The sequence below is a fragment of the Macaca mulatta genome, chromosome 6, assembly GCF_049350105.2.
Source record: "Macaca mulatta isolate MMU2019108-1 chromosome 6, T2T-MMU8v2.0, whole genome shotgun sequence".
In the NCBI taxonomy this organism is placed as follows: Eukaryota; Metazoa; Chordata; class Mammalia; order Primates; family Cercopithecidae; genus Macaca; species Macaca mulatta.
The window spans coordinates 147,570,229-147,597,287 of record NC_133411.1 but is presented as its reverse complement, the minus strand read 5'-3'; the positions used below and the strand labels follow the sequence as shown (position 1 = coordinate 147,597,287).

At 47.0% G+C, this 27,059-nt stretch overlaps 1 protein-coding gene across 4 annotated transcripts in view; it reads right to left on the bottom strand.

Annotated features, from left to right (window-relative positions):
* Positions 1-3,591: 3,591 nt before the first annotated feature.
* The window catches only part of LOC144329505 (uncharacterized), a 111,873-nt gene continuing 88,405 nt past the window's right edge, over positions 3,592-27,059 (bottom strand). Inside the window, exons 1-2 of one of the 4 annotated variants that reach the window (XR_013394849.1) lie at positions 6,972-7,013; positions 3,596-3,748 (exon numbers count right to left, since the gene is read on the bottom strand). Coding sequence is in view for 1 of the 4 variants with exons in the window: in XM_077937102.1 (XP_077793228.1) it covers positions 8,961-8,973 (13 nt within the window). In the remaining 3 variants the exon portion in view is untranslated. Of the gene's footprint in view, positions 3,749-6,971; positions 7,014-8,799; positions 8,974-27,059 lie in introns of those variants that run through there. The other 3 variants (XM_077937102.1, XR_013394846.1, XR_013394848.1) reach the window with 3 other exon arrangements.

The window sequence follows — 27,059 nt, the reverse complement described above, 5'->3', positions numbered from 1 at the left end:
AGTTCTGTTTTAGCACATGGGCATAAATAAACGTATTCAATGATAATATCAAAAGGGCTCTAAGTGTTCTGACGGGCACCACCATCTCATTAAATGTGAATATCTTTACAGTGTAACTCAATTTAAAAAAAAAAGAGGTAGAAAACCACAGTACGGTATTTTTAGGTACGTAGGTGAGGCAGGCGCCCACACATGCCACCATATCCTTCTGAACAGTAAAGACGACTCCTCTCTTCTCCTGGGCTTGGAGGGGATGGGGCTTTGATGACCTGGCATTGCTTCCTCAGTGCCGCCTTCTTTGAGAATCAGCCAGCCCCCCCACTCACATCTCCAAAGCCAATGCTTGTCAAAGCAGCTGCCAGAAAGTGACATGGAGAGTCAAGGCTCAGCCAGGCGTGGTGGCTCATGCCTGGAATCCCAGTGCTTTGGGAGGCCAAGGTGGGAGGATTGCTTGAGGCCAGGAGTTCAAGACTAGCCTGGGCAACATAGTGAGACTCTGTCTCTACAAAAATTTTAAAAATTAGCCAGCCATGCTGGTACATGCCTGTAGTTCTAGCTACTTGGGAGGTTCTAGCTACTCAGGAGGATCATTTGAGCCCAGGAGTTTGAGGCTACAGGGAGCCATGATTGTGCCACTGTACTCCAGCCTAGGTGACAGATTGAAACCCTGTGTAAAAAAGAAAAGAGAGCTATGGCCCATCTCTGTGGTCAGTGAAGCCTCGGCACCAAGATGGACAGGAAGACACCTAGTCCTGGTAACTGGACTCCTAAAGATAGCAATCACAAAGGCCACGACTGTCCAGGGGTCTGCATGTTCTGTGCATGGGAGAAATGTCACCACCTCCCTCAGGCACAGGCCTGGCCAGGGGTCATCACTGGGTGGGTGACACCCACTGGTCTTCTCAGCCAACTTGGCAGTCAGGATAAAAATAACACCAGCCGCATCATTTTCCAAAATTAAGGGCAATGCTGTAGCAAATGTATGCAGATGTATACAGACACAGATGGGAACAAGTGTATTTAATTGTAAATGAGTCAGAACGGAGCAAATGAGATTTCCCTTATATTTGGGTTCCAAAAATTACAGAGAAAATGTGCCTGAGGCAGAAACAAACTAAAAAAAAAATGGGGGTAGGTTATTGAGGCCGGAGCCACGTAGGAGAGAACCTTTGGACCCCGAAGGCTGGGATGGCTTTGGCCTCCTGTCGGGGTTATGAAACTGTTCTGGCTCCAGAGAACCCAGTCCCAGAGGCCCTGAAGTGGCCACAATGCTAATGGGATGAACACAGGCCCAGCTGAGCAGGACTCACTGTGCCTCAGCCTCACTGTGTCAGAGAAAGCAGAGAAAGGAACAGAGGGCTGTAATGGGACTGTCCCCTAGCAGGGAGCCAAAGGCCAGCTTTTGTGTTCTCAGAGAAATAAGCAGAGACAGAGAAAAAGAGAAAAGGAAAAAAAAACACCTCTGCCAGCTCCATGTGGCCAGAGAGGGGAAGAGAGAGAAATGTGAATGGCAACGGAATACTTCTGATTGGAGAACGCCATTTCTCCTAAACGGCTTCAAGGCAGGCAGCTAGTAGCATGCCAGGCCCTTGGAAGACATTCAGTAAATACTGGAAGGAAAGGAAAGAGAAAGGATGGAAGGCGGGCAGACTGCGTCATCCTGCAAGTCCCTCCCATTCTGTGGAGTGGAGAACTGCAGAAGCCCTAAGGCAGATCACCCAAGTAGAAAGGAACACCCTCCCTGGCGCAGGGGAATGCGGGGACTGAGCGTGAAAAGTGAGCCACACCCTCTCCCCAGGCCTCCTACCCTGTAAGCTCACTCTCCTCCAGAGGGAGCACCTCCTGTGCCTAAGCAATAGTAATTTGCCCCTCAGAGAACAGAAAAACATTGGTTTCAGCACAGCAGGAGGCCCAGCTATCCCCAGGGCAGCAATCTGACACCAAGTCAGGAAGCTCTGTGCATCTGGGCAGGCTCAGAACTCAGCAGAAGGTCTGGCACCTTGTAGGCATTTCTCGAGTGCCAGCTAGTAAACGAAGTTATGAATGCATGCATGCAACATAGATGCACTCCCCACACTAACATGGTCTCGCTCGGTGGTTTGGACCCTTTCCCCTCCCTCGCCAGGCTTGTTTCTTTTGTGACTCTGCCTCCCAACCTGTAGGAACAGCAAACTCCACCTTTTTCCTCAGGTCCAGCTCCCCTGGCTGAAGGATTCCAGGAGGGCGGGAAGCACAAACTCTCCTCTTGGGGAAAGGGCCGGGAGCACTTTTATCCCCAGCCAACCCTGCATTCTTTGGCTGATCACATTTGCAGTCCTGGCCTTATCTCCCCAGAAAGCCCAGAAGGCGAGGGTGGCCTTGCTGACATTTCAACTCAAGGCCACCCTCACCATACCCCCAGCCGACTCTCACTACTGTATTTCAGCCCTGAAGAAATCAGATCCTGTGTGTCTGGTGTTCTATAATGGGAGGTGGGAGGGTTGCAGGGGGTGTCCAAGTGCTCTGAGAACCACATACCCAGGACAGCACATGTCTCAGTCCCACAGGCCCTCTGAGCCAGACTCTCAGCACCCATCCCTGCCAGTTGCCAGTGGATACAGAAACGAGGGAAATGAAGAAACAATGCTCTTGAACAATGCCCAGGAGAGCTGTGGGCAGCCGGGCATCATCTCTACCACTCCAGTCTGCCATATACCGGCCTAGTAGAAGGGCTTACTTCAAATGAAGTCAAGGAGAGTTGAAGAACTGACTCCAAGCTGAGTCCCGCATCTGCTTTTCACAGGCCTGTTTTTTGTTTTTTGTTTTTTTTCTTTTTTTTGAGATGAAGTTTTGCTGTTGTCACCCAGACTGGAGTGCAGAGGCATGATCTCGGTTCACTGCAACCTCCGCCTCCCAGGTTGAAACAATTCTCCTGCTTCAGCCTCCCAATCAGCTGGGACTACAGGTGCGCACCACCATGCCCAGCTAATTTTTATATTTTTAGTAGAGACAGGGTTTTGTTGTGTTGGCCAGGATGGTCTCAAACTCCTGACTTTGTGATCCGCCCGCCTCAGCCTCCCAAAGTGCTGGGATTACAGGCATGAGCCACCACGCCTGGCATGCCCAGCTAATTTTTGTATTTTTAGTAGAGACGGGGTTTCACCATGTTGGCCAGTCTGGTCTCGAACTCCTGACCTCAGGTGGTCCACCTGCCTTGGCCTCCCAAATTGATAGGATTACAGGCATGAGCCACCGTGCCCAGCCTCACAGGCCTATTTTCAACACTGGCTTCCTACAAAAGTGCTGGTCATTTTCTTCAACCTGCCTCCCCTTCCTGCCCTGGCTTTCTTCATCTGACTCTGCACTACATTTCTGCTTTTTAGCCTTCCATCTTCCTTCCACTTATTTTTCTTCTTCTTCCTCCTCTTTCTACTTCTCCCCGTCTTCCTCATCTGCTCCATTTGTTCAGCACTTCACAGTTTATGAAGTGCTTTCAGGTACATCAGGCATAAGATGAGTTCAGGGGTGTTGATGACAAAGTGGGGACCATAGCATATGCCAAACTAGGCAATGAGAAAGCAGATTTTATTAAAATGGAGAGAAGAGAGAGACTCACCAGGACTTCAAAATAAGAGGGAAAATCATCTCGTGGAAGCTTGAAGCTGGGCTTTGGAAAAGCAGCCCCTCTCTTCCACCTTCTCCATGTGAGGCCTGAAGACTGACATCTCTGCTTGTGTTTTGTGAGACATCTGTCTTGGTTTGGGGTACCCTGAAACAGGGGTTCAAGTGCAAATAGTTTATTTAGGAGGTGATTCCAGGAAACATTGGTAGGGGAGGGAGGAAGTAAGAAATAAAAAGAGAAGGGCAGGCCAGGCTATGTACTGTTCTCACTAACTGGAATGCTCTTCTCTTTCTTTTTTTTTTTTTTTTTTTTTTTTTTTTTTTGAGACAGAGTCTCGCTATGTCGCCCAGGCTGGAGTGCAGTGGCCGGATTTCAGTTCACTGCAAGCTCGGCCTCCCGGGTTTACGCCATTCTCCTGCCTCAGCCTCCCGAGTAGCTGGGACTACAGGCGCCCGCCACCTCGCCCGGCTAGCTCTTCTCTTTCTTATCCAAATGTTGGGCCAGGTGCAGTGGCTCACACCTGTAATCCTAGCACTTTGGGAGGTCAAGGCAGGCGGATCGCCTGAGGTCAGGAGTTCAAAGCCAGCCTGGGCAACATGGCAAAACCCTGTCTCTACTAAAAATACAAACAATTAGCCAGGCACATTGGTATGTGCCTATAGTCCCAGTTACTCGGGAGGCTGAGGCAGGAGAATTGTTTGAACTTGGGAGGTGGAGGTTGCAGTGAGCCGAGATTGCGCCATTGCATTCTAGCCTGGGTGACAGAGTGAGACCTTGTCTCTAAATAAATAAATAAATAAATAAATATAAATAAAAGAGAAGGAAACCACTAAGTGGTGTATATTAACTCACTGCAAGGACTGCTGGGGGCCCCTAGAAGACAATGAGGAAACATGTATCAGGGATATCCTAACTGAGAAACTGAGGGTGAGGAAGCTGGGGCGTTTATCCACCAACACCAACACCGCCCCACCCCCCCCCAACAACGTGTGTATGCACACACATACACTTCTGTCATCGACTAGGGGCTGCTTCCTGAGCTGAGCCATTCACTCTCTGGCAATCCCTACTTTCCCTTTGTAGAGAGGCCAGGTGTGTTCCTGTGGCCACAACAAAGCCCTCAGGCAGCGCCCCAGGTGTTTGTGTGATCAGTCACAGAGGTAAGGACTAAGAGGATTTAAGGGGGGGTAACAACATCTGCTAGAAACCCCTATAGCCTTCCAACGTGCACTCTTTAACTTGAGCCAGTTTGAGTGGGTTTCTATCCCTTGAAGCTAAACAGTCCCTCACTAAGCTATCTTCCCTCTTCCTCATCACTCCCAGTAGATAAGCAGAAAGCTTCCTTACCCTCCCTCCTTTCTCTTGTCCTTGTTGCCTTCAAATGTCCCTCCTCCCCATCTCAAAATGCCTTGGAATCTCCACCCATTTCTTTTTCCTTTGCTTTGAGCTTGGAACCTTTCCCTTCTACATGAGCTTTTGCACACATAGCCACACACATCCTACTTCCTCCAAGACATCGTTCTGTCAGTAACCCTCCTTGAATGATGAGCAGGAGATCTAAAGGAGCATGTTCCAGGCAGAGGAAGAGCAAGAGCCAGCACTTACCTGGGGTCTAAGGGGGCCCCACCCAATGCCTTCCTGTCATCCAGGATACAAAGTCCAAGCCCTGAGCCTTGAACTCAATACCTTAATCCGATTTACTGTTTCTACCTCATCTACTTCTGTCTTTCCTACGCATCTCACAAATCAACCAACATGTATTGAGGGCTTTACTATATACCAGGCATGGACCAGCCCTAGGGGAACAGTAGTTAATAAGACAGGCACAGTCACACAGTCCCTGTCCTCACAGAGTCTACAGCCCATCAGGGATGGAGAAGAGAAAAATGGGGTAGAGATCACAGGAAGGCTGCCCTTCTCTGAACCAGTAAGCATTCAGGGGAGGAGCCTAGAGCCACCTATCCTTCTGGTTTCTGTGCCTCTACCCATCTACTGTATCCAGCCTCCAACAATCCTCACCTCCTGGTATCCACATCTGGTATAGTTCCTTCCCACACTGTGCCAGAGTTGATCTATGTGACCAATATAGAATATAGCAGAAGTAATGGTATGTCACTTCTGAGATTAGGTTATAAAAGACACTGCAGCTTCTGTCTTGGGCTCTCTCTTTCTCAGTCTCTCTCTCTCTCATCAGTTGCCATATCAAGTACATCTATGGAGAAACTGAGACTTGCAGTAAACAGCCATGTCAGTGACTCATCTTAGAAGTAGATCCTCCAGCCTCAGTCAAGCCTTCAGATGACCGCTGAAGCTGGGGCATTTATCCACCAACACCAACACCTCCCACCCCGCCAAACAACGTGTGTACGCACACACATACACTTCTGTCATTGATTGGGAGTTGCTTCCTGAGCTGAGCCATTCACTCTCTGGCACTCCCTACTTTCCCTTTGTAGAGAGGCCAGGTGTGTTCCTGTGGCCAGAACAAAGCCCTCAGGCAGCACCCCAGGTGTTTGCATGACTGCAGCCCCAGGCAATGCAACCTCTTGAGAGACCCTGTGTCAGAACCATCTTGCTAAGCTGCTCCCCAATTTCTTTCTTTTTTTTTTTTTTGAGACGGAGGTTCACTCTTGTTGCCCAGGCTGGAGGGCAATGGCACAATCTCAGCTCACTGCAACCTCCGCCTCCCAGGTTCAAGTGATTCTCCTGCCTCGGCCTCCTGACTAGCTGGGATTACAGGTGTCCACCACCATGCCCGGCTAATTTTGTATTTTTAGTGGAAACGGGGTTTCACCATGTTGGCCAGGCTGGTCTTGAACTCCTTACCTCAGATGATCTTCCCACCTCTGCCTCCCAAAGTGCTGGGATTTCAAGGGTGAGCCACCATACCCGGCCCTGCTCTTTAATTTCTGACCCTCAGAAACTGTGAGATAATAAATGTGTAATGTTTTGGCCGGGTGCGGTGGCTCACACCTGTAATCCCAGCACTTTGGGAGGCTGAGGCGGTTAGATCATGAGGTCAAGAGATCGAGACCATCCTGGACAACATGGTAAAACCCCATCTCTACTAAAAATACAAAAATTAGTTGGGCGTGGTGGTGGGCACCTGTAGTCCCAGCTACTCGGGAGGCTGAGGCAGGAGAATTGCTTGAATCAGGGAGGTGGAGGTTGCAGTGAGCCGAGATCACACCACTGCACTCCAGCCTGCCAATAGAGCAAGACTCCGTCTCCAAAAAAAAAAAAAAAAAAAAAAAAGTGTACTGTTTTAAGCTCCTTCATTTTGGGGTACTATGTTACATAGCAATAGACAACTAATACACTGCCTTTACCATATGCCCTTCCCTTCAATATGCAGGGCCTTGCTGCTTACCTCCTACCAATCCCTTTGTTCACCTGCTCACCAGCATTTCTTGGTAGGCCCAACAGAAAGTGTTACAGCATGATTCTGAAGCTGCTTTCAAAGCTCGAAGTTGGCTGAAACACTGCATACTTTTCTTTCTCTTGGCAGTTTTTCTCCTTAATTTATGTTCCCTTATACAATTCAAAGGAAAAAAAGAAGCCATAATTTCCTGATTCATTTACACTCCCCAGTTCCCTGTGGCTTTGTGAGAGTGATTCGATGTGAGAGGTCTTTCTCGGAGCCCCTTAAAGTTTCTACTCTCTCTGTGAACAAAAGAAGTGAGCTTGCCAAGAGTAAATGGAACTTGGACCCCAAAAACGTTGGAGTTGGATTTTAAACCCGGAATTTGTGTTCTCTGAGTGGGGTCCAAACTTGGCAGCTTTCTTGCCCTGCTCTGATTCAGTCGCTTTGCCTCTTTGGGACTGCTTTTCCACTGGAGCTTTACACTTCCCAGGGTGGCGTCCTCAGAGGTCATGATGAAATACACACTCAATGCAGAGCTGTCTTCGTGCTGTAGCACAGGGCTTGGCATGCTTAGAACCGAATCACAGGACTGGAGTCTCCCAGCAGGGAGTTCAAGCTCTAGACTTTGGCTTCGCCTTTTCATTTTAATTTTCTATCCTGAGAAGCAGCTGTGAAAATTCTCAAGGGATATTAAACCACCTACGTGCCCCAAGTCACCACCCTAAGATTTGGCATTAAGGGGATCGTTTCTCCAGACTTTATGATAATTCAGGGTAGAAGATAAGGCAGAAAAGCAAGAACTAGTTTTAGTTATTTTGGGCATCGGTGATTGTGTTCTGCTCCTTTGGAGTGAGCACAAATTGCTCTGAAAGGCCTGAAGGAGTTGGGAGGATTCAGAATAATATTTACTGAACCCCTTTTATGTATAAGATTGTTGTTTCTCTTATTCTTCACAAGAACCAAGTGAAGGAAGAAGGAATTGAGGACAGTTTTATTCTTTTTTTTCTTTTCTTTTTTTTTTTTTGTAGAGATGGAGTCTCACTTTGTTGCCCAGGCTGGTCTTGAACTCCTGGCCTCAAGTGATTCCCCTGCCTCAGCCTACCAAAGTGCTGGGATTACGGGGGATTACAGGCATGAGCCACCACCACCACACTCGGTCTTTTTTGTATTTCTTATTTTTTTGAGACAGGATCTCAGTCTGTTGCCCAGGCTGGAGTGCAATGGCACAATCATGGATCCCTGCAGCCTTGGCCTCCTGGGCTCAAATGATCCTCCCACTTCAGCCTCCCAAATAGCTGGGACCACAGGTGTAAGCTATCACAATTGGCTACTTTTTGTATTTTTTTGTAGAGATGGGGTTTCGCCATGTTGCCCAGCCTGGTCTTAAACTCCTAGGCTCAAGCAATCTGCCCAACTCAGCCTCCCAAAGTGCTGAGATTATAGGCATTATAATATAGGAGCCACTGCTCCTGGCTTGGTGGTAGTTTTAAAATATGGCTTCAGGCCAGGCACGGTAGCTCGCGCCTGTAATCCCGGCACTTTGGGAGTCCAAGGTGGGCAGATCACTTGAGGTCAGGAGTTTGAGACCAGCCTGGCCAACATGGTGAAACCCCATCTCTACTAAAAATATGAAAAATTAGCCGGGCATGGTGGCAGGCATCTGTAATCCCAGCTACTCAGGAGGTTGAGGCAGGAGAATCACTTGAACCCGGGAGGCAGAGGTTGCAGTGAGTCGAGATCACATGACTACACTCCAGCCTCGGTGGCAGAGCCAGACTCTGTCTCAAAAATAAATACATACATAAAAATAAAACATGGTTTCAGATTTTTTTACCCTTCTCTCATCAAGTGGGGACCAATTCTATGTCCTCTTTCTTTGAATCTGTACAGGTTGGTGACGTCTTCTCCCGTAGAAGATGGTGGAAATGATATTATGTGACTCCCAAGGCCAGGGTACAAAAGGCCATGAAGTTCCTGCCTTGTTGGCTGGGACACTCACTCTTGGAACCTGAAGTCACCATGTAAGAAGTCCCAAAGGTTACCATGCTTTGAGGAAGCCCAGCCGTGTGCAGAGGCCATATAGAGATGCTTTGGTTGGCAGTCCCAATTGAGCCCAGTTTCAAGTCATCCTAGCCCAAGCACCAGACATGTAAATGAAAAAGCCTCCAGATAATTCTGGCCATTAAAGACACCCACCTTTTCAGCTATGCCAGCTAAAGCCCCAGACATCATGAACTAGGGGTTTCAGGAACTGCCATTGTACCTCGTCCAAATTACTGACCCATAGAATCTGTGAGCACAATAAATTGGTTTTTTTATTTTTTATTTTTTGTAGAGACGGGGTCTCCCCATATTGCCCAGGCTGGTCTCAAACTCCTGGCCTCAAGCAATCCTCCCGCCTTGGCCTCCCAAGGTGTGGGGATTATGGGCATGAGCCACTGCACCCAGCCTGTTTTGTTTTTTTTTTTTTCCCCTAAGGCCACTAAGTTTGAGATTGTTACACAACCATAGGTAATCATAACAGTATTATTATCCCCATTGTACAGATGTGGAAACTGAAACTTGGAGAAATTAAGTTTTCAGGCAAATGACAGGACAATTTGCACTCAGGTCTGTTTGACTATAAACTCCGTCTTTCCCACTACAGACCCAATAAAGGATGGGGTGAAGGCACTAACTGGGTTGGGGGAGGGAATCATACTGTCGTACTTTTCCTCATTTAAACCACACCTCAAATTCTGCACTCGCCTTCTCTTCACAGCGCAGACACGCCCACACACTTCAATTCCTGGAGACACTGGCAAAGATCAGCACAGCTTCCCTGACCAGTTGATGTCTGATGCTGAGTGAAAAAAGGTGGAACAGAATCCCTGGGTCTGGAGGCCTCATCTCCAGCAGCGCAGACCTGTATGCTGGTGCCTTATCGACCCATTTTTCAGGCAGATCCCACTCTCCAAAGGTGCTCTGAGCCATGACCTGTCTGACAACCAGTTAGTAGCCCTTTGAAGATTAGCCTAAAAAAAATGGGTCCACTGGTGGGGTGGATATGAGGCAGATTTAGCTCTTTGTTTCCTGCAGAGAGAGGATATGAGTCTGCTCTCTCCTCTTCCCTGTTTACAATAGCGCTGAGGGTTTCATTTCATTAGTCTTTATAAAGTCTCTGGAGGATGTCAGATGCCAGGTACTATAATGAGTGTGAAATTTAACTACTTTTTCATCAAGGCAAAAAATCCAGCCTGCAGAGATTCAAGGGCAGGGAATCTGCTTGTAAAAGACAGGAACCCTATTGTCAACTTTAAATAAATTGCAACTGAAGCATGATCGGGTACCGAATTATCACAGCAAGTCCTCTCAGGGGCTCTTGCTGACCAGCAAGGGATCAGCAATAAGAATGCGGTCTGGGAAAGTGGCCAGGTTGAAGCCAAAACCCTGCTACCTCTCATGGCCAGGGGCTTCCAATGGCCTGTCATTTTTCCCCCCTGGAATACACCATTCTCCCTACAGAGGCTCACTGTCCTGCTCTGCAGGCCTTCTTCCATACCCACCCCACATCCTCTCACCCCACCTCCGTGCCTCCCTGCTCTTGCAATTATTTCTGGTGAGCGCTGCTGGCCGAGTTTTCTAAAGGTACAGCCCTGACCATTATTAACCTTTCAAGAGCAAAATGCCAGGCAGGGGGTGGCGGCTTACGCCTGTAATCCCAGCTCCTTGGGACGCCGAGGCAGGCGGATCACCTGAGGTCAGGTGTTCAAGGCCAGCCTGCCCAACATGGGAAGCCCTGTCTATACTAAAAAAATACAAAAAATTAGCCAGGCTTGGTGGCAGGCACCTGTAATCCCAGCTACTCGGGAAGCTGAGGGAGGAGAATTGCTTGAACCCGGGAGGTGGAGGATGTGGTGAGCGCGAGATTGCGCCATTGTACTCCAGCCTGGCAACAAGAGTGAAACTCTGTGTCAAAAAAAAAAAAAAAAAGAGGCCGGGCGCGGTGGCTCACGCCTGTAATCCCAGCACTTTGGGAGGCTGAGGGGGGCAGATCACAGGGTCAGGAGATGGAGACCATCCTGACGAACACAGTGAAACGTCTCTACTAAAAATGCAAAAAAATTAGCCGGGCGTGATGGCGGCGCCTGTAGTCCCAGCTACTCGGGAGGCTGAGGCAGGAGAATGGTGTGAACCCGGGAAGGTGGAGGTTGCAGTGAGCCGATATCGCGCCACTGCACTCCAGCCTGGGTGACAGAGCCAGACTTTGTCTCAAAAAAAAAAAAAAAAGAGAGAGCAAAATGCCAATAGTGCTGTGTCATAGGGGGCACACCTTCTATTTACAGGTGCTTTTTCAGTTCTCAAGGGACTAGGCAAAGAGAGGATTTTACTTTAATAACAAGCAGGTGCTTAGAATTAATGCAGGGGAGAAAAAGCCATGAAGGAATGCGAGCAAGCAGTGGAGAATCCAGGTCAAAACCAGAGGAGATATGGGGCAGCATATCCAAGAAGGTTCTGGGCCAAAGCCACTAGGAGCAGCTTTGTTCAATTCCATAGGGAAGCAAATTAGCATTTACTGAGCTCTTACTATGTGTCAGGTGCTGCTGATGATATTTTAATATATTATTTAGTTCTCATTGCAAACCTGTGAGGTCCCATTTTATGAATGAGTAAACTGAGGCTCAGAAAGAAGTAATTAATTAACTGAAGTGATTGTCCCAAATCACACAGGTAGTATGGGAGGGACCTGGGATTCAAACCCAGATTTTCCACATTCTCTATTTTACCTGCTGCTAGAGAGAGGTATTTATTGTCTTTGCCTTGACATAGACATCCTTCAGTGTGTGATGCCCACACAGAAGGTTAAAGATTATTTCTAACATGTTTATAGAATAACCTGAATGAAAGAAATTTGTTATACCCCTTGAGAAGGTCCCAGAAGAAGCTCTGAACTTCGTTGGACACAGAATCTAGTCTATGCCATAGAAGCACTCACTAACTCTGCCCCCGAATCATCAACCCCTTGTCATCAAGTCTAAACATCATCCCATCCACAACGCTTTTCAAGTACCTACACTTCTTTTTCTTTGAATTCACTTAAAGATGACTCCAAATACCTATTCTCAGCCGGGCGCAGTGGCTCACTCCTGGAATTCCAGCACTTTGGGAAGCCGAGGTGGGTGGATCACCTGAGGTCAGGAGTTCAAGACCAGTCTGGCCAATGTGGCGAAACCCCATCTCCACAAAAATACAAAAATTAGCCAGGCATGATGGTGGGTGCCTGTAATCCCAGCTACTTGGGAGGCTGAGTCTGGAGAATCACTTGAATTCGGGAGGCAGAGGTTGCAGTGAGCCGAGATCAACTCTCTTGAGGCTGACAGAGCACGGGCGCCCAGCTGTCTTGCCAAACTCATGAAGCTCAGAGCCTCAGGCAATGTCATGGAGGCCCTTCCACTCTTCAGCCACATAGGACACCACTGACACATCTGTCACCCCAACCCACTGGTTCCTTCAGATCAGGAAGCTCTGCTGTTTTGGAGCCAAACTTGAAGCAGCGGGTTTGTGGGAGTCCAGCCTCTCTTTGCGCTTGCTGAGAGGCACTGTCAAGGAAGGGGGTTCAGTTTTGCCCAGCTCAAAAGACCCCTGACTTCAGATATCTTCCCAATCTGGCTGCCCTCCAGGGCACCCTCCTCTCTCCCTGTCCGCTGTAGGACTCTGGTACAATCTCATCAGTGAGCTTGGGACTAGGGGTAGGGGGAGCAATGCAAAATGGAAGCTTTCAGCTCATTCTCCATTATCGCTCATTACAAGAAATGAAACCACCACTCACTCAGTTGCAAGCCAAAAACTTCTTCATTTTCAATTCCTTTCTCTCTTTTATACACTATAATAATATTCAATCCAGCTGTGCACGGTGGCTCACATCTGTAATTTGGGAGGCCGAGGAAAATGGATCACTTGAGCCCAGGAGTTCAAGACCAGCCTGGGCAACATAGAGAGACTCCCCATCTCTACAAAAAATTAAAAAACTACCTGGGCATGATAATGCGTGCCTGTAATCCCAGTTACTCAGGAAGCTGAGGTGGGAGGATCACTTGAGCCCAAGAAATTGAGGCTATAGTGAGCCGTGATAATGCCACTGCACTCCAGCCTGGGTGACAGAGCAAGACCCTGTCTCTAAAAAAGAAAAAAAAATTCAATCCATTAGCTTGCCGCGTCTAACCTTTAAAATATATCCAGAATCTAATCATTTCTCACCATCTCCAGTGCTATCATCTCAGTCAAAGCCCCCATTGTCTGTTATTTGGATTCTTGTAGTCCTAACTAGTCTTCCTGCTTTCATTTTTTTTTTTTTTTTTTTAGAACACTTGGAAGATACGGCCAGGTGCAGTGGCTAACACCTATAATCCCAGCACCTTGGGAAGGCCGAGGTGGGCAGATCACGAGGTCAGGAGATCAAGACTAGCCTGGCTAACATGGTGACCCCGTCTCTACTAAAAATACAAAAAAAAAAAAAAAATTAGCTGAGCGTGGTGGCAGGCGCCTATAGTCCCAGGTACTCGGGAGGCTAGGGCAGGAGAATGGCATGAACCCGGGAGGCGGAGCTTGCAGTGAGCCGAGATGGCACCACTGCACTCCAGCCTGGGCGACACAGCAAGACTCCGTCTCAAAAAACAAACAAACAAAATTAGCCAGGGGCGGTGGCACGTGCCTGTAATCCCAGCTACTTGGGAGACTGAGGCAGGAGAATCTCTTGAACCCGGAAGGTGAAAGTTGCAGTGAGCCGAGACCACGCCATTGCAATCCAGCCTGGGTGACAGAGTGAGACTCTGACTCAAAAACAAAACAAACAAACAAACAAAAACTTGGAAGATACTCAAGCGGGCAACCTAAAGGACAAGTGCCCCTGCTTCCATTCTTTCTCCCTTTCAGTCGATTTTCTGCACAACATCTAGAACAGCACTGGCTAGCTGGCTATTTAAACATACATTTATATTAATTAAAATTTCATTTCCAAAGTCATACTTGCACCATTTCAAGTGCTCAATAGCCAAACATCCAGCCAGGTGCAGTGGCTCATGCCTATAATCCCAGTTACTAGGTGGGGCAAATGCTGGAGTTCAGGAGTTTGAGGCCAACCTGGGCAACACAGCAAGAACTCATCTCTAAAAGAAATACAAATAGCCACACATGGCCAGTGGCTACCATACTGGGCAGAGGAGACACAGGGCATTTTCATCATTGCCAGAGTTCTATTGGACAGAACTGATCTAGAGTGAGCCCTCTAATATTTCAGTCAGATCCTGTCTCTCACCTACTCAAAATGCTCCAATGACCTCCCATTACACTTAGAAAAAAATTCAGACCTGACCATAATCTACACACATTATGTAACCAGGCCCCTGCTATGCCTCCTATCTCATTTCCTATTGCTCTCTCTGCCTCTCACTCACTTTGAGTCACTGGCTTCCTTGACATCTCTCTCTCTCTTTTTTTTTTTAATTTGGGACAGAATAACACTCTGTTGCTCAGGCTGGAGTACAGTGGTGTGATCTTGGCTCACTACAACCTCCACCTTCCGGGTTCAAGCAATTCTCGTGCCTTAGCCTCCCAAGTAGCTGGGACCTCAGGTATGTGCAACCATGCCTGGATAATTTTTGCATTTTTAGTAGAGATGGGGTTTCGCCATGTTGGCCAGGCTGGTCTCGAACTCCTGACCTCAAGTGATCCACCTGTCTTGGCCTCCGATAGTGCTGAGATTTACAGGCTTGAGCCACTGCGCCCAGCCGACATCTCTTGAATATACCAAGCTTGCTTCTTCCTCAGGGCCTTTGCACTTGCTGTTCTCTTTACTGTGAACACTCTTCCCTTAAATAATCACATGGCCCACTCTCTCACTTCATTTAGATCTCTGCTCAAATGTCCCCTCCCTGAAAAGGAGTCACGTCCTCTCCCTCCACTCCCAGTCGCTCTCTAGTTATGTTGTCTGTTCTTTCTCTTTGTCTCTCTCTTTGTCTCTCCCTGTCTCTCTCTCTCTCTCCATATAGGAATCCTTCCACCTCAGCCTCCCAAGTAGCTGGGATTACAGGCATACTCCACCACACCCAGTTAACTTTTTGTATTTTTGTAGAGAAAGGGTTTCACCATGTTGCCCAGGCTGGTCCCCAACTCATGGGCTCAAGTGATCCTCCCATCTTGGCCTCCCAAAGTGCTAGGATTATAGGTGTGAGCCACTGTACCCGGCCTGCTCTGTATTTTTTAGTAGTACTTCTTACTGCCTAACATTGCATAATATATTCATTTGTTTATTTTCTGTCTCTCCCACTACAACCCTTGCTCCATGAAGACAGAATCTTTGTGGTTTTGTTCATTGCACTATCCTCTTGTGTCCAGAATACCACCTGGCACACAGGAGGGACTCAGTGAATGGTTATTGATTGATTAAATGAATGGTTCTGCAAATGCCTCTGAGGCAAATAATTACTTAAGACTTAGCTACCCTCTTGGAATGGAGAAGAGGAAAAAAATGAAAAGGGAACAAATATCTGGCAACCGTAGGGGTGTCTCTGTCCCTCACTGGGCCTCTTCTATCTCTTTGAGTCTCCTTAATAAATTATCCTGTTGCAAGTCTATATTATAGAATTTGGTGTATATACTGTGTCTTATGCTTCTGTAAGGCTTGTTTTGAAAATGTGAATTTGTTCCAAAGTGATTGATATATCAGGGAGCAAGTTGAGCAAAAATGCAAATTTCTTTTTTTTTTTTTTGAGACAGAGTCTCTCTCGGTTTCCCAGACTGGAGTGCAGTGGCGCAATCTCTCAGCTCACTGCAACCTTCGCCTCCTGGGTTCAAGCGATTTTCGTGTCTCAGTCTCTTGAGTAGCTGGGATTACAGGCATGTGCCACCATGCCGGGCTAATTTTTGTATTTTTAGTAGAGACTCAGTTTCACCATGTTGGCCAGATGGATTTCGAACTCCTGACCTCAAGTGATCCACTCGCCTCAGCCTCTCCAAGAAAAATGCAAATTTCATGTTTGCTTCTGGTAAGTGCAGAAAACCACAACCGGCTGAACCAGCCCACACAGAGGAATACATAAAACCTGGACAAACACCACGCATAACACATCTGCATGTGGTGTTAACTTCCCCCTACGTTTCAGATAACTCCCTCCACTGCTTCACAATAACTCGCAAGCTGCAACTTTTCTGATACCTACTTCCACAAGCAAACTTCAGGTCTTTTTCAAGGGAAAGTGCCATATTTACTACAGTATTTATGTTTTTCTTTTCTTTCTTTTTTTTTTTTTTTTAAAGACAGAGTCTTGCTCTGTCGCCCAGGCTGGAGTGCAGTGGTGCAACCTCGGCTCACCGCAACCTCCGCCTCTTGGGTTCAAGTGATTCTCCTGCCTCAGCCTCCTGAGTAACTGGGATTACAGGCACGCGCCACCACGCCCAGCTACTTTTTGTGTTTTTAATAGAGATGGGGTTTCACCATGTTGGCCAGGCTGGTCTTGAACTCCTGACCTCAAGAGATCTGCCCGCCTTGGACTCCCAAAGTGTTGAGATTACAGTTGTGAGCCACTGTGCCAGGCCTCTATGTTTTTCTTAATGACTTAACATTTGTAAAGCTCTGCTATTATTTTTGTTGCTGTTGTTTGTTGTTGTTTTTGTTGTTGTTTTGAGACAGAGTCTCACCCTGTTGCTCAGGCTGTAGTGCAATGGCGCTATCTTGGCTTACTGCAACGTCCACCTCCCGGGTTCAAATGATTCTCCTGCCTCAGCCTCCCAAGTAGCTGGGATTACATGCGCCCACCACCACATCTGGCTAAATTTTTTTGTGTTTTTAGTAGAGACAGGGTTTCTACATGTTGGCCAGGCTGGTCTCAAACTCCTGACCTCAGGTGATCTGCCTCCCAAAGTTCTGGGATTACAGGCGTGAGCCACTGCGCCTGGCTAGTTTTCAGTGTGTCACTGATGAAGTTTTCAGTGTTGTGACCCATTTTTTCCCATAAGCCCTGAGGGATTTTGCACAGCTCGGTGATTTTTTAGGTGCACACATGTCACCTTATAACAGAATTGACTATACTTGGGTACACCTAACATCTCCCCAAGATCCCGACTAGATGGAAAGCACCTTAAGGACAGGGACTGGCCAGGCACAGTGGCTTACACCTGTATTCCCAGCTCTTTGGGAGGCTGAGGTGGGAGGACTGCTTGGGCTCAGAAGTTTGAGACCACCTGGGGAACATAGGGAGACCACATCTCTACAAAAAAATAAAAAATTAGTCTGACATGATGGTGCATGCCTGTGGTCCCAGGTACTCTGGAGGCTGAGGTGGGAGGATCACTTGAGCCCAGGAGGTTGAGGCTGCAATGAGCCGGCATCATGCCACTGCACTCCAGCCTGGGTGACAGAGTAAGACTCCATCTCAAAAAAGAAAAAGAAAAAGAAAAAAGGACAGGGACTATGTTTTATTCAGTTTTGAATCCCCAAAATTTCCCAAGACAGTAGCTTGGCACTTAATTGACACTTCCAAAATATGTGTTGCTTAGTTGACTGCACTGCACCGCACCTTAGGCTTCTTTCAGTATATCCCTGAAAAACTGAGCTTGGAACAGGGATAGTAAGGAAAGAACTCTGAAAAATACCTGCTCAGGGAAGGTCTTTGCCCTCCCAAAGCTGCTGGCCAGAGCAGCCTCCCAACAAGGCCCTCAGCAATGGAGAGTCCCCGGGCAGCAGAGGAAGGGAGACACAGGGTCCCAGATGTCATGCCAGCAGGTGGCCCCCACACCCAGGCCACCCAGCAGCACCCTTTGAAGAGGCCCAAAAAAGATATATTAACATCACAAAACTTAATGGACCAGAAAGGGGAAAAATTAACATAAATTACCTTCAGCTGAAATCCTGCCATCTTTGGCAGCTAGAGAACAAGTTTGATGTGGTGCCTGAGGAAAATCAGGCCTTGGAAAGCAGCGGGCTTAATGGGCTAAAATATCACCTCTGACCCTCCCTCAAAACAATAACTCCCCAATCATCTGGGCCTAGTAACAGATAATGCAGGGTGAGCAGCAGGAGGAGGCTGGTTTACTTAAGCAGCTTTCTGGCTGGTCCTTTGTCCAGCATGGGCTTTGTGGTGCTTTTCTTGGGTGTGCAGTGCTTTTATTTGTTATATATATGTTATATATAAAATATGTTTTATATATGTTATTTATGTTTTATATATGTTATATTTAAAATATATGTTTTATATGTTAGATATAAAATATGTTTTATATATGTTAGATATAAAATATGTTTTATATATGTTAGATATGTTTTATATGTGTTATATATAATATATATTTTGTATATAATATATAGCATATATAATATATAAAACATATATATTATATAAAATATATAACATATATTATATATAAAATATATTATATATGACATATATATGTTTTACATATAACATATATATATATATATTAGAGACAAGGTCTCACTGTGGCCCAGGCTGGTCTCAAACTCTTGCTCTCAGGTGATCCTCCCACCTTGGCCTCCCAAAGTGCTGGGATCACAGGTGTGACCCACTGCACCTAGCAGGCTGTGCAGTGCTTTCCATGGGGTGATGGAAACTTCTGTCTGTCTGGGAATGGTAGGAGTGTCTCTTCTCGTCCTGGGCCTCTCCTGTCTCCTTGAGTCCTGATAGTGAAAGAAGCATCTTTACTAGAAACTACCTGCAAGGCCTCTTTAGATGCTAAAGATTGATCTCCCTGCCACTCCCCATTCCCCTTTTCCCCTGTTGCAGGGCTTAGATGGGCTACAGTGAGGCTTGCTTGGAGAGAGAGCAGAGTTTCCGGGGTGAGGGGCTGGGGGAAAGAGAGAGGAGATGTGAGAAGGAGGAAAGTGAGCGAGCGCAGCAAGGCAGCAAGCTGGCATTAGAGAAGAGAAGATGGGCAGTGGCTGAGAGATGCCTTGTGGCAGGAACGACTAGGGGCTTTCAGGAACAGCGATGTCCAAGATGCAATTTTAAGTTGCTGGCTGAGCTGTGTGTTATGTGGCCCCTTCTGTTCCCCTCAAAGCTGTTAGCAAAAGTCAGCCACACATGGCCTTGAATGAGGGATGCTTTGGAGTGGGGAGATGGAGGCAGTAGGAGAGGAGAAAAGGGCAAGACACACAGTAAGTTGAGAATTCAGCAGAAACAGGAAATAAGGTCAAATATTTTTATAGAACTTATGGAATGGCAAATACAGTTCTAAATGCTTTATGTTCCTATATTACTGGTAATTCATTTAATCCTCATTCCAATCTTACAAAGGAGGAAGTAGGCCGGGCACGGTGGCTCACACCTGTAATCCCAACACTTTGGGGGACCGAGACGGGCAGATCACGAGGCCAGGAGTTCAAGACCAGCCTGACCAACATAATGAAACCCTGTCTCTACTAAAAATACAAAAATTAGCCAGGAATGGTGGCGCGTGCCTGTAGTCCCAGCTACTTGGGAGGCTGAGGCAGAAGAATTGCTTGAACCTGGGAGGCGGAGGTTGTGGTGAGCAGAGATTGTGCCACTGCACTCCAGCCTGGGCAACAAAGCAAGACTCCATCTCAAAAACAAACAAACAACAACAACAACAACAAAACGGGATGAAGTATTATTATCCCCATTTTATAGATAAGGAAACAGAGACACAAAGAAGTTAAATAACTTGTCCAAGGTAAATGGCAGAGCTAGGATGTGAACCCAGGTTCCAAAGCCATTTCCTTACACATTACACACTTCTAGCCGGGCCCGGAGGCACATGCCTGTTGTCTCAGCTACTTAGGAGGCCGAGGCAGGAGGATTACTTGAGCCCAGAAGTTCCAGGCTATAATGTGCCGTGATCATGCCTAAAAATATTTGTTGCACTCCAGCCTGGGCAACAGAGTGAGAGCCACATCTCTTAACAACAACAAAATCACACACTTCCACCCCTCAAGAACCCTCAAAGGCACAGGTTTCAGGACATGAGTTTTCCATCGTACATGGGGATAGGGGGCAAAGTGTGTCCATCTAGCTTAACGCAGAGGGAAGGATGACCCCAGGAGGCTGGGAGACTCGAATCAACCCAAGTGTCTCATAATTGGGCTATATTTAAATTTGGAAGAGGGGGCCAGGTGATGCCCCAAGTTTTTTCCTGCATTAAGGGGGTCTGTGAGTCCAAGACAGGCATCCCATCCTGGAAGAGGTTGTGATGTCATTGTGGAGGGGACACATATCTCCAAGTAGAATAGCTCTTTGTGGAACAGTCAGAGAACCTGCAAGGCAACAAGGCAGTCAAGGATCCAGTGTGAGGTCTCTGGGTGAAAATGATGTATGCCAGATAAAGTGCCTCATGGGAAGAAAAAGGCAGGGAGACTTCACGGAGGAGGCGGCGGCAGGCTGCAGCAGTAAGGCCTCCTGCAGAGCCCTCGGCCAGCATCACAAAGCTCTGAAGTCTGTTTCAAGCATTTCCCAGTCCTGGCTCCTTTTCTTCAGGCTACTCCTGGCTCTGTTTGTTCCATTTCCCAGACTTCCTCTTCTCAAGTCAGCAAAACACAGGGGAACAGGGTAGTCAGAGGCTGGGTTCTGACTACTACTGACTCATGAGTCAGTAGAAGAGGCTCCAGGTCCTGAAAATGATCTGCAAACTGAATTTGAAGGGAAATTTTGACTTCCCATCCCAAATTATCTTTACTTAACATTTGTTTCTTAATTGAGATATAATTCACATACCATAATATTCACTGGTTTTTTGTTTTTTTTGTTTTTTTTTTTTTGAGACGGAGTCTCACTCTGTTGCCCAGGCTGGAGTGCAGTGGCCGGATCTCAGCTCACTGCAAGCTCCGCCTCCTGGGTTCACACCATTCTCCTGCCTCAGCCTCCCGAGTAGCTGGGACTACAGGCGCCTGCCACCTCGCCCGGCTAGTTTTTTTTTTGGTATTTTTTAGTAGAGACGGGGTTTCACCGGGTTAGCCAGGATGGTCTCGATCTCCTGACCTCGTGATCCGCCCGTCTCGGCCTCCCAAAGTGCTGGGATTACAGGCTTGAGCCACCGCGCCTGGCTAATATTCACTGTTTTAAAATGTACAATTCAGTGGTTTTTAACATATTCACAAATTGTGCAACCATCATCACTATCTAATTCCAGAACGTTTTCATCATCCCAGAAAGAAACCTTGTACCCATTGCCAGTCACCCGCCAGCTCTGACAACCACTAATCTACTGTCTTTATGGATTTGCCTATTCCGGACGTTTCCTACGGATAAAATCAAGCACTAGGTAGTCTTTTTTCTGGCTTCCTCCACTCACTGTGATGTTTTTAAGGGTCCTCCATGTTGTAGCACTTCATTCCCACTGGCTCCTGGCTGAAACAGCTTCTGTTTCAGGTAAACTGATCCGTATCCATCTGTCTCGTTTTTAGGGAGGCATTTTGTTCTGTGACTTCAGCTCTCTGATGGATCTAACAAAAGTTGTTGATTTTCCATTTATTTGACTTTTTGATTTTTTCCTTATTGCAAGCAAACTGTTTTTTGTTTATTTGTTTGTTTTTTGAGATGGAGTCTCACTCTGTAGCCCAGGCTGAAGTGCAGTGGTGCGATCTCGGCTCACTGCAACCTCTGCCTCCTGGGTTCAAGTGATTCTTGTGCCTCAGCCTCCCAAGTAGCTGGGATTACAGACGTGTACCACCACTCCCAGCTAATTTTTGTATGTTTTAGTTGAGACGGGGTTTCACCATGTTGGCCAGGCTGGTCTCGAACTCCTGACCTTAAGTGATCCACTCACCTCAGCCTCTCAAAGTGCTGGTTTACAGGCATGAGCCACCGCACCCGGCCAGAAGCTGGGATTTTGATAGGAATTGTGTTGAATCTGTAGATCGATTCTGGGAGTATTGCCATCTTAACAATATTGTCCTCCATGAACACAGGGTATCATTCCATTTATTTAGGTTTTTGCTAATTTCTTTCGACCTTTTTGGTTATTTTTCAGTACCTTTGCATTACTGTTGCATTGCCGTGGCCCAGCTGCTACGGAGCTGAAAAGTTAAGATGTGAGAAGGGGTGAAAGGCGTTGTCATCATTTCTCACCAAGGGCAAGACCAGGACTTCCCTGGGAGTGACCCATACTGATGCTGGGCAGTTACCAAAGAGCCTTCATCAAAGTGCGGGGCACAGCTGCTGGTCAGCGTGCATCTAGCTCTGTCCCTCTCTGGGCCACTCACTGACTCTCAGCTCTTGAATGCTGAGATGAGGAATCTCTCAGGCTCATTATTCCAGGAAAGCATCTTCTTGGGCCAGGCTTGGAGCAGCAGCCCCAGTGACCCTGAAGTCTGGCCCCTAGCTCCTGTCTGTCCTTGGAATTTTTCTTGCCAAGAGGGACAAGGTGCCTTCTCCAGGAATGTCATTGGCAGAGAGGGCTAGAACCATGCAAATTATATTTTCAAGCCTTTCCCTAATCACATCAAAGTCTTTTACAAGGAGTCTTCTGGCCTAATTGGAGTTTGATAATTACAAATTATTTCTAGCAGAAATGCTGACTGTGGGAAAGTAGGTTGGAGCAAATTTGATTCATATTAAAGTCATGGTCAGATCATCATGAACCTTCAGGGTACTTAGTTTTCCACCAGTTTCTCCCTGGTTCCCCCACCTCTCTCTTTGGCCTGGCTGAGCTGGAGACTCGCTTAATACAAATTACTGCATTAAAATAAAATCATGAGAAAGCTCAGGGGAACATGGCTGAGTAATGGAGAAGATAATAAGCTTGGACAACCACCTCAGCCTTCTCGTCTTACTCCCTCAAGGCAGGAGAAGGTTCACAACTGATTTGGAATCATTTCTAACAGTAAACAGGAGGGAAACTAGAGCTTAAGTGGTTTAAATAAAAAATAGTAATAATGTAGCAGATTGCTATCACTCCACTGATGTCACTCAGTCCCTACATCTCTGAAGTAATTTCTACTTTCTACATTATGATGGGAAGAGCTGTGGGTGTTTTTCAGAACAAAGAGACAAAGCTGTGAGAAAGGAACTAACACAGAAATGGTTTTTGTTCACTCCTTCATTCATTCTTCCTTTCATTCATCAAGCATCTGGACTGACTCTGTCCTAGGCACTGTACTGACTGCAGGAGATGCAGAGATGGGGAGGTGGGGGACTATCCCTGCCCCCCAGTTGCTCTTAGAATAAGGGGAGGAAGAGGCTGGGCATGGTGGCTCATGCCTGTAATCCCAACACTCTGAGAGGTCGAGGCAGGCTCATTGCTTGAGCCCAGGAGTTCAACACCAGCCTAGGCAAAATGGCAAGACCTAGCTCTACAAAAAATACAAAAAAATTAGCTGGGCATGGTGTCATGCACCTGTGGTCCCAGGTACTCAGGGGGCTGAAGTAGGAGGATGGCTTGAGCCCGGGAAGTTGAGGCTGCAGTGAGCCAAGACTGCTCCATGGCACTCCAGCCTAAGCAACTGTGCAAGACGCTGTCTTTTAAAAAAAAAAAAAAAAAAAAAGGTAAGGAGAGGCAGATGAGATGTGTAGCCAGATAAGCCACATCACCTGCAAATTGTGTTGCTTCCAAGAATCTGTCCCTTAAGACTCTTCCCCTGCCCTGCACAGTGGCTCATGCCTGTAATCCCAGCCTTTTGGTAGGCCGAGGTGGATGGATAGCTTGAGTCCAGGAGTTCGAGACCAGCCTGGGCAACATGGTGAAATCCCATCTCTACCAAAAATACAAAAATTAGCCGGGTGTGCCAGCACATGCCTGTGGTCCCAGCTACTCAGCCGGCTAAGGTGGGTGGATCACTTGAGCCCGGGAAACAGAGGTGGCAGTGAGCTGAGATCGTGTCACCACACTCCAGCCTGGGTGACAGAGCAAGACCCTCTCAACAAAACAAAAAAACCCCACCTCTTCCCCTAGCTTGGGTTAGGTTGGACAGGGAGAGTGAAGGGTGATCATCTCACCTTTACCTCTAGGAGCTGGAAATTAGAGCTGCTAATGCACCATTTTATTATTTATTTATTTATTTAGAAACTCTGTTACCCAGGCTGGAATGCAGTGGTGTGATCTTGGCTCACTGCAACTTCTGCCTCCTGGGTTCAAGCGATTCTCCTGCCTCAGCCTCCCAAGTAGGTGGGATTAGCCACCATGCCTGGCTAACTTTTTGTATTTTTAGTAGAGAGGGGGTTTCACCATGTTGGCCTGGTTGGTCTTGAACTCCTGACCTCAAGTGATCCACCCACCTCGTCCTCTCAAAGTGCTGGGATAACAGGTGTGAGCCACCATGCCTGGGCCACCATTTTAAAAAGAAGTAAATGAATAAAAGAGAAAGAAAGAATGGAAGGAGAGAGGAGGCAGGAGGGTCATTGTTCCCTACAGGAGAGCTTTGTCATTGATCTAGTAGCTTTGGAATGGACAATTCTCTTGGTCTAGAGGTCCAATTCTTTGGAGATAGAATGTGTCTCCAGAGGTGAAGGAGATGATCAAGGAGATCATGAAGAAAACCGAGAAGGGTGCCTGAACCTAAAAGGCAAAGTTTGGTAGAAGCTGCTGCCAATAACAGGGTGCTCCTCCCTGCCTGCCTGCCCAAGAGAGGTGAGAATGAGGAAGAGGATGGCTAAGCAGGGTCTGGAGGTCAGCGGAGAAGCATCAGGGGACGCAGCTTTCATTCCACACCAGCAACAGCGACATTCCGCGGAGGGGCAGATCCCTGTGGGCTGCCTCCAAATGTCCATGGCTTTTTATTGTTGGGCACAGTGGCCATGATTTTAGCTCCTCCTGGATTTTTGGTAACAGTCATCCTCAAATCTTCTCTCAGTGTGAAATGGATTGCTGCATTTCCAGGGCTTAATTGTCCACCCTAGCTAAAAGCACTCTGCCAGTAATGAAAATACATCCACTCTTTTTATCAAGAAAAAAGGATAATAACTCAGCCAGCTTTAGCCTACATTTTATTGAACATCAGCTGAGCTTGTTTCCAAGGACATCTCTGATGTGAAGCAGAAGGCTGCTGGTAGGGTGGGGGTGGGGGGACAGGGGGTGCTGAGAAAAGGTCTGGGGAACAAAGGGCCCAAGGGTGCCCAAGGCCAAGGCTGCCTTCCTTACTCCCTCAGAGCACACAGCTTTCCAAAATGATAAATGTGCCTTCCCGGGAGCTGGAGTATGTGACTACTCAAAACTTAAAATCCTTTTGTTTTTCATGTAAGGTGAATGACAACCATAGCAATAATAATAATCATGGCACATCAAGGGACATGCAGATATGCTCTCACTTGATTCTTACAACTCCCTGAATGGCCAACAGGGCAAATGTTATTGCATCATTTTTATGGATAACGAAACTGAGACTGAAGGAAGGAAAGGTGACACCCAGTGTCATCAGTTGGTATTAAAGTCGGTGTCTGTTGCCTGAGCTGGGCAGTCTTTCCATGGCTCCTCTTCCAGAGTTGGGGTGGGCCCTAGAGAGCGGGGGATGCTGGAGGGGGTTCCTGGTGCAAGGATAAGGCCCTTGGGGATTTATGCAGTTCGAAAGACTGCATTCAAAGATGCTAAAGCAAGTTCTGCCTTCCCTCAGTTCCACCTCTAACCTCCTCTTACACCCATGCTCTGGCCACACTGACCTCCTGTGGCTGATACTCCTGATCACCTACTCATACGTAGCCCTTTCCCATTTCTTTGCTTAATGAAGCTTAATTTTGCTTCCAGAAGACTGGGTTTTAAATTTATTTATTTATCTTACATATACATCTTTTATTTCTTTTTCTTACCTTATTTCAGTAGTTAGGACCTCCAGTACAGTGTTGAATGAGGGTTTGTGTTTTCTTTCTTTTTTTTTTTTTTTCCATGCTTACCATTTTCCTGACCTTGAACTCCTGGGCTCAAGCAATCCTCCTGCTTCAGCTTCCTGAGTAGCTGGGATTATTGGCACACGCCACTGCACTCTGCTCACAGAAGCCTTGTTTTTGTCAGAAATGGAGAGCACTGGTTCTTCAGTAAAGTTCCACAGAAGCTAGGTCTCTCCCTTGCTCAGCTCTAAACCAGTCTCAGTAATTCCATTCCCTTTGCTAATGACAGGTTTAGATTCCTAAACCAGGCATGTTGTGTAATTTTCCTATGCCATGAGATGTGAAGAGCAATCTGTGCAGGGTTGTGGGAAGGCTTGCCTTGTTCTGAAAAGGAGCGAGTTTGCACTATTCTCTCTGCCTTTGGACACTGCATGGAGATGAGGATGTAGTAGGAGATTGGAGCTTTGGCAGCCATCTTGGTGTCTGGAAGGAAGCCAGCCCAAGAGAATGGCTGAGCAGAAAGAAGGACGTAACCTGGTCCTTGATAATGTTGATTTGCTAAACTAACCAACCTTAGAATCCTGTCCCCATGGCCCCCAGGCTTCTTTATGTGAAGGCAATAAAATTCCTTCTTGTTTGTGCCATTTTGAATTGGGACTTCTCTTTCTACTAAAAACATTCTAAATGATACACCTCCTTTCTGCTCCTCAAACCCTCCAAGTTCGTTCTTGTTTCAGGTGTCCTCACTCGCTGTTCCTGCTGTCTGGAACAGGGTTCCACCAAATCCCCCCGTGGCTGTCCCCTTCTTATCATTCAGGCCTCAGCCCAAAGGTCCCTTCTCCAGAGAGACCTTCTATAAGCTACCAATCTTCCAGTCACTATGTATTCTTTGTATCATTTGTGAATATCAGAAGCTAACTTTTTATTTATGCTTACTATTTTTCTCACCAGAGTGTAAGCTCCATGTGAGTAAGAACTGTGACCCATTTGCTCATCGCTGTACTCCCAGCAACTGACACAGGGCCTAGCACATAGTAGGTGCTCAATAAATATTTGGTGAACGGTGAATGAACCCCAGAGACAATCTCATCATCCTGTTCCCCAACCTTCCTTTCCCCCATGCTGTGTGTAGTGTGTCCACACCGTTGGCCTTCCATCAATTCCTTTTGCAGGTCCAGAAAGAAATAAAGAAGGCAGTAGAGAAGGAAAACATCAGAAACGCAAAATTATTTTAGGCTTAAATGTAAAAGGAGAACAGGCTGATTGCATAACATATGTAGATATATGCAAATTACCATGCAAGTTAAATAGAAGAGAAGTTTGAAGTGGTGGG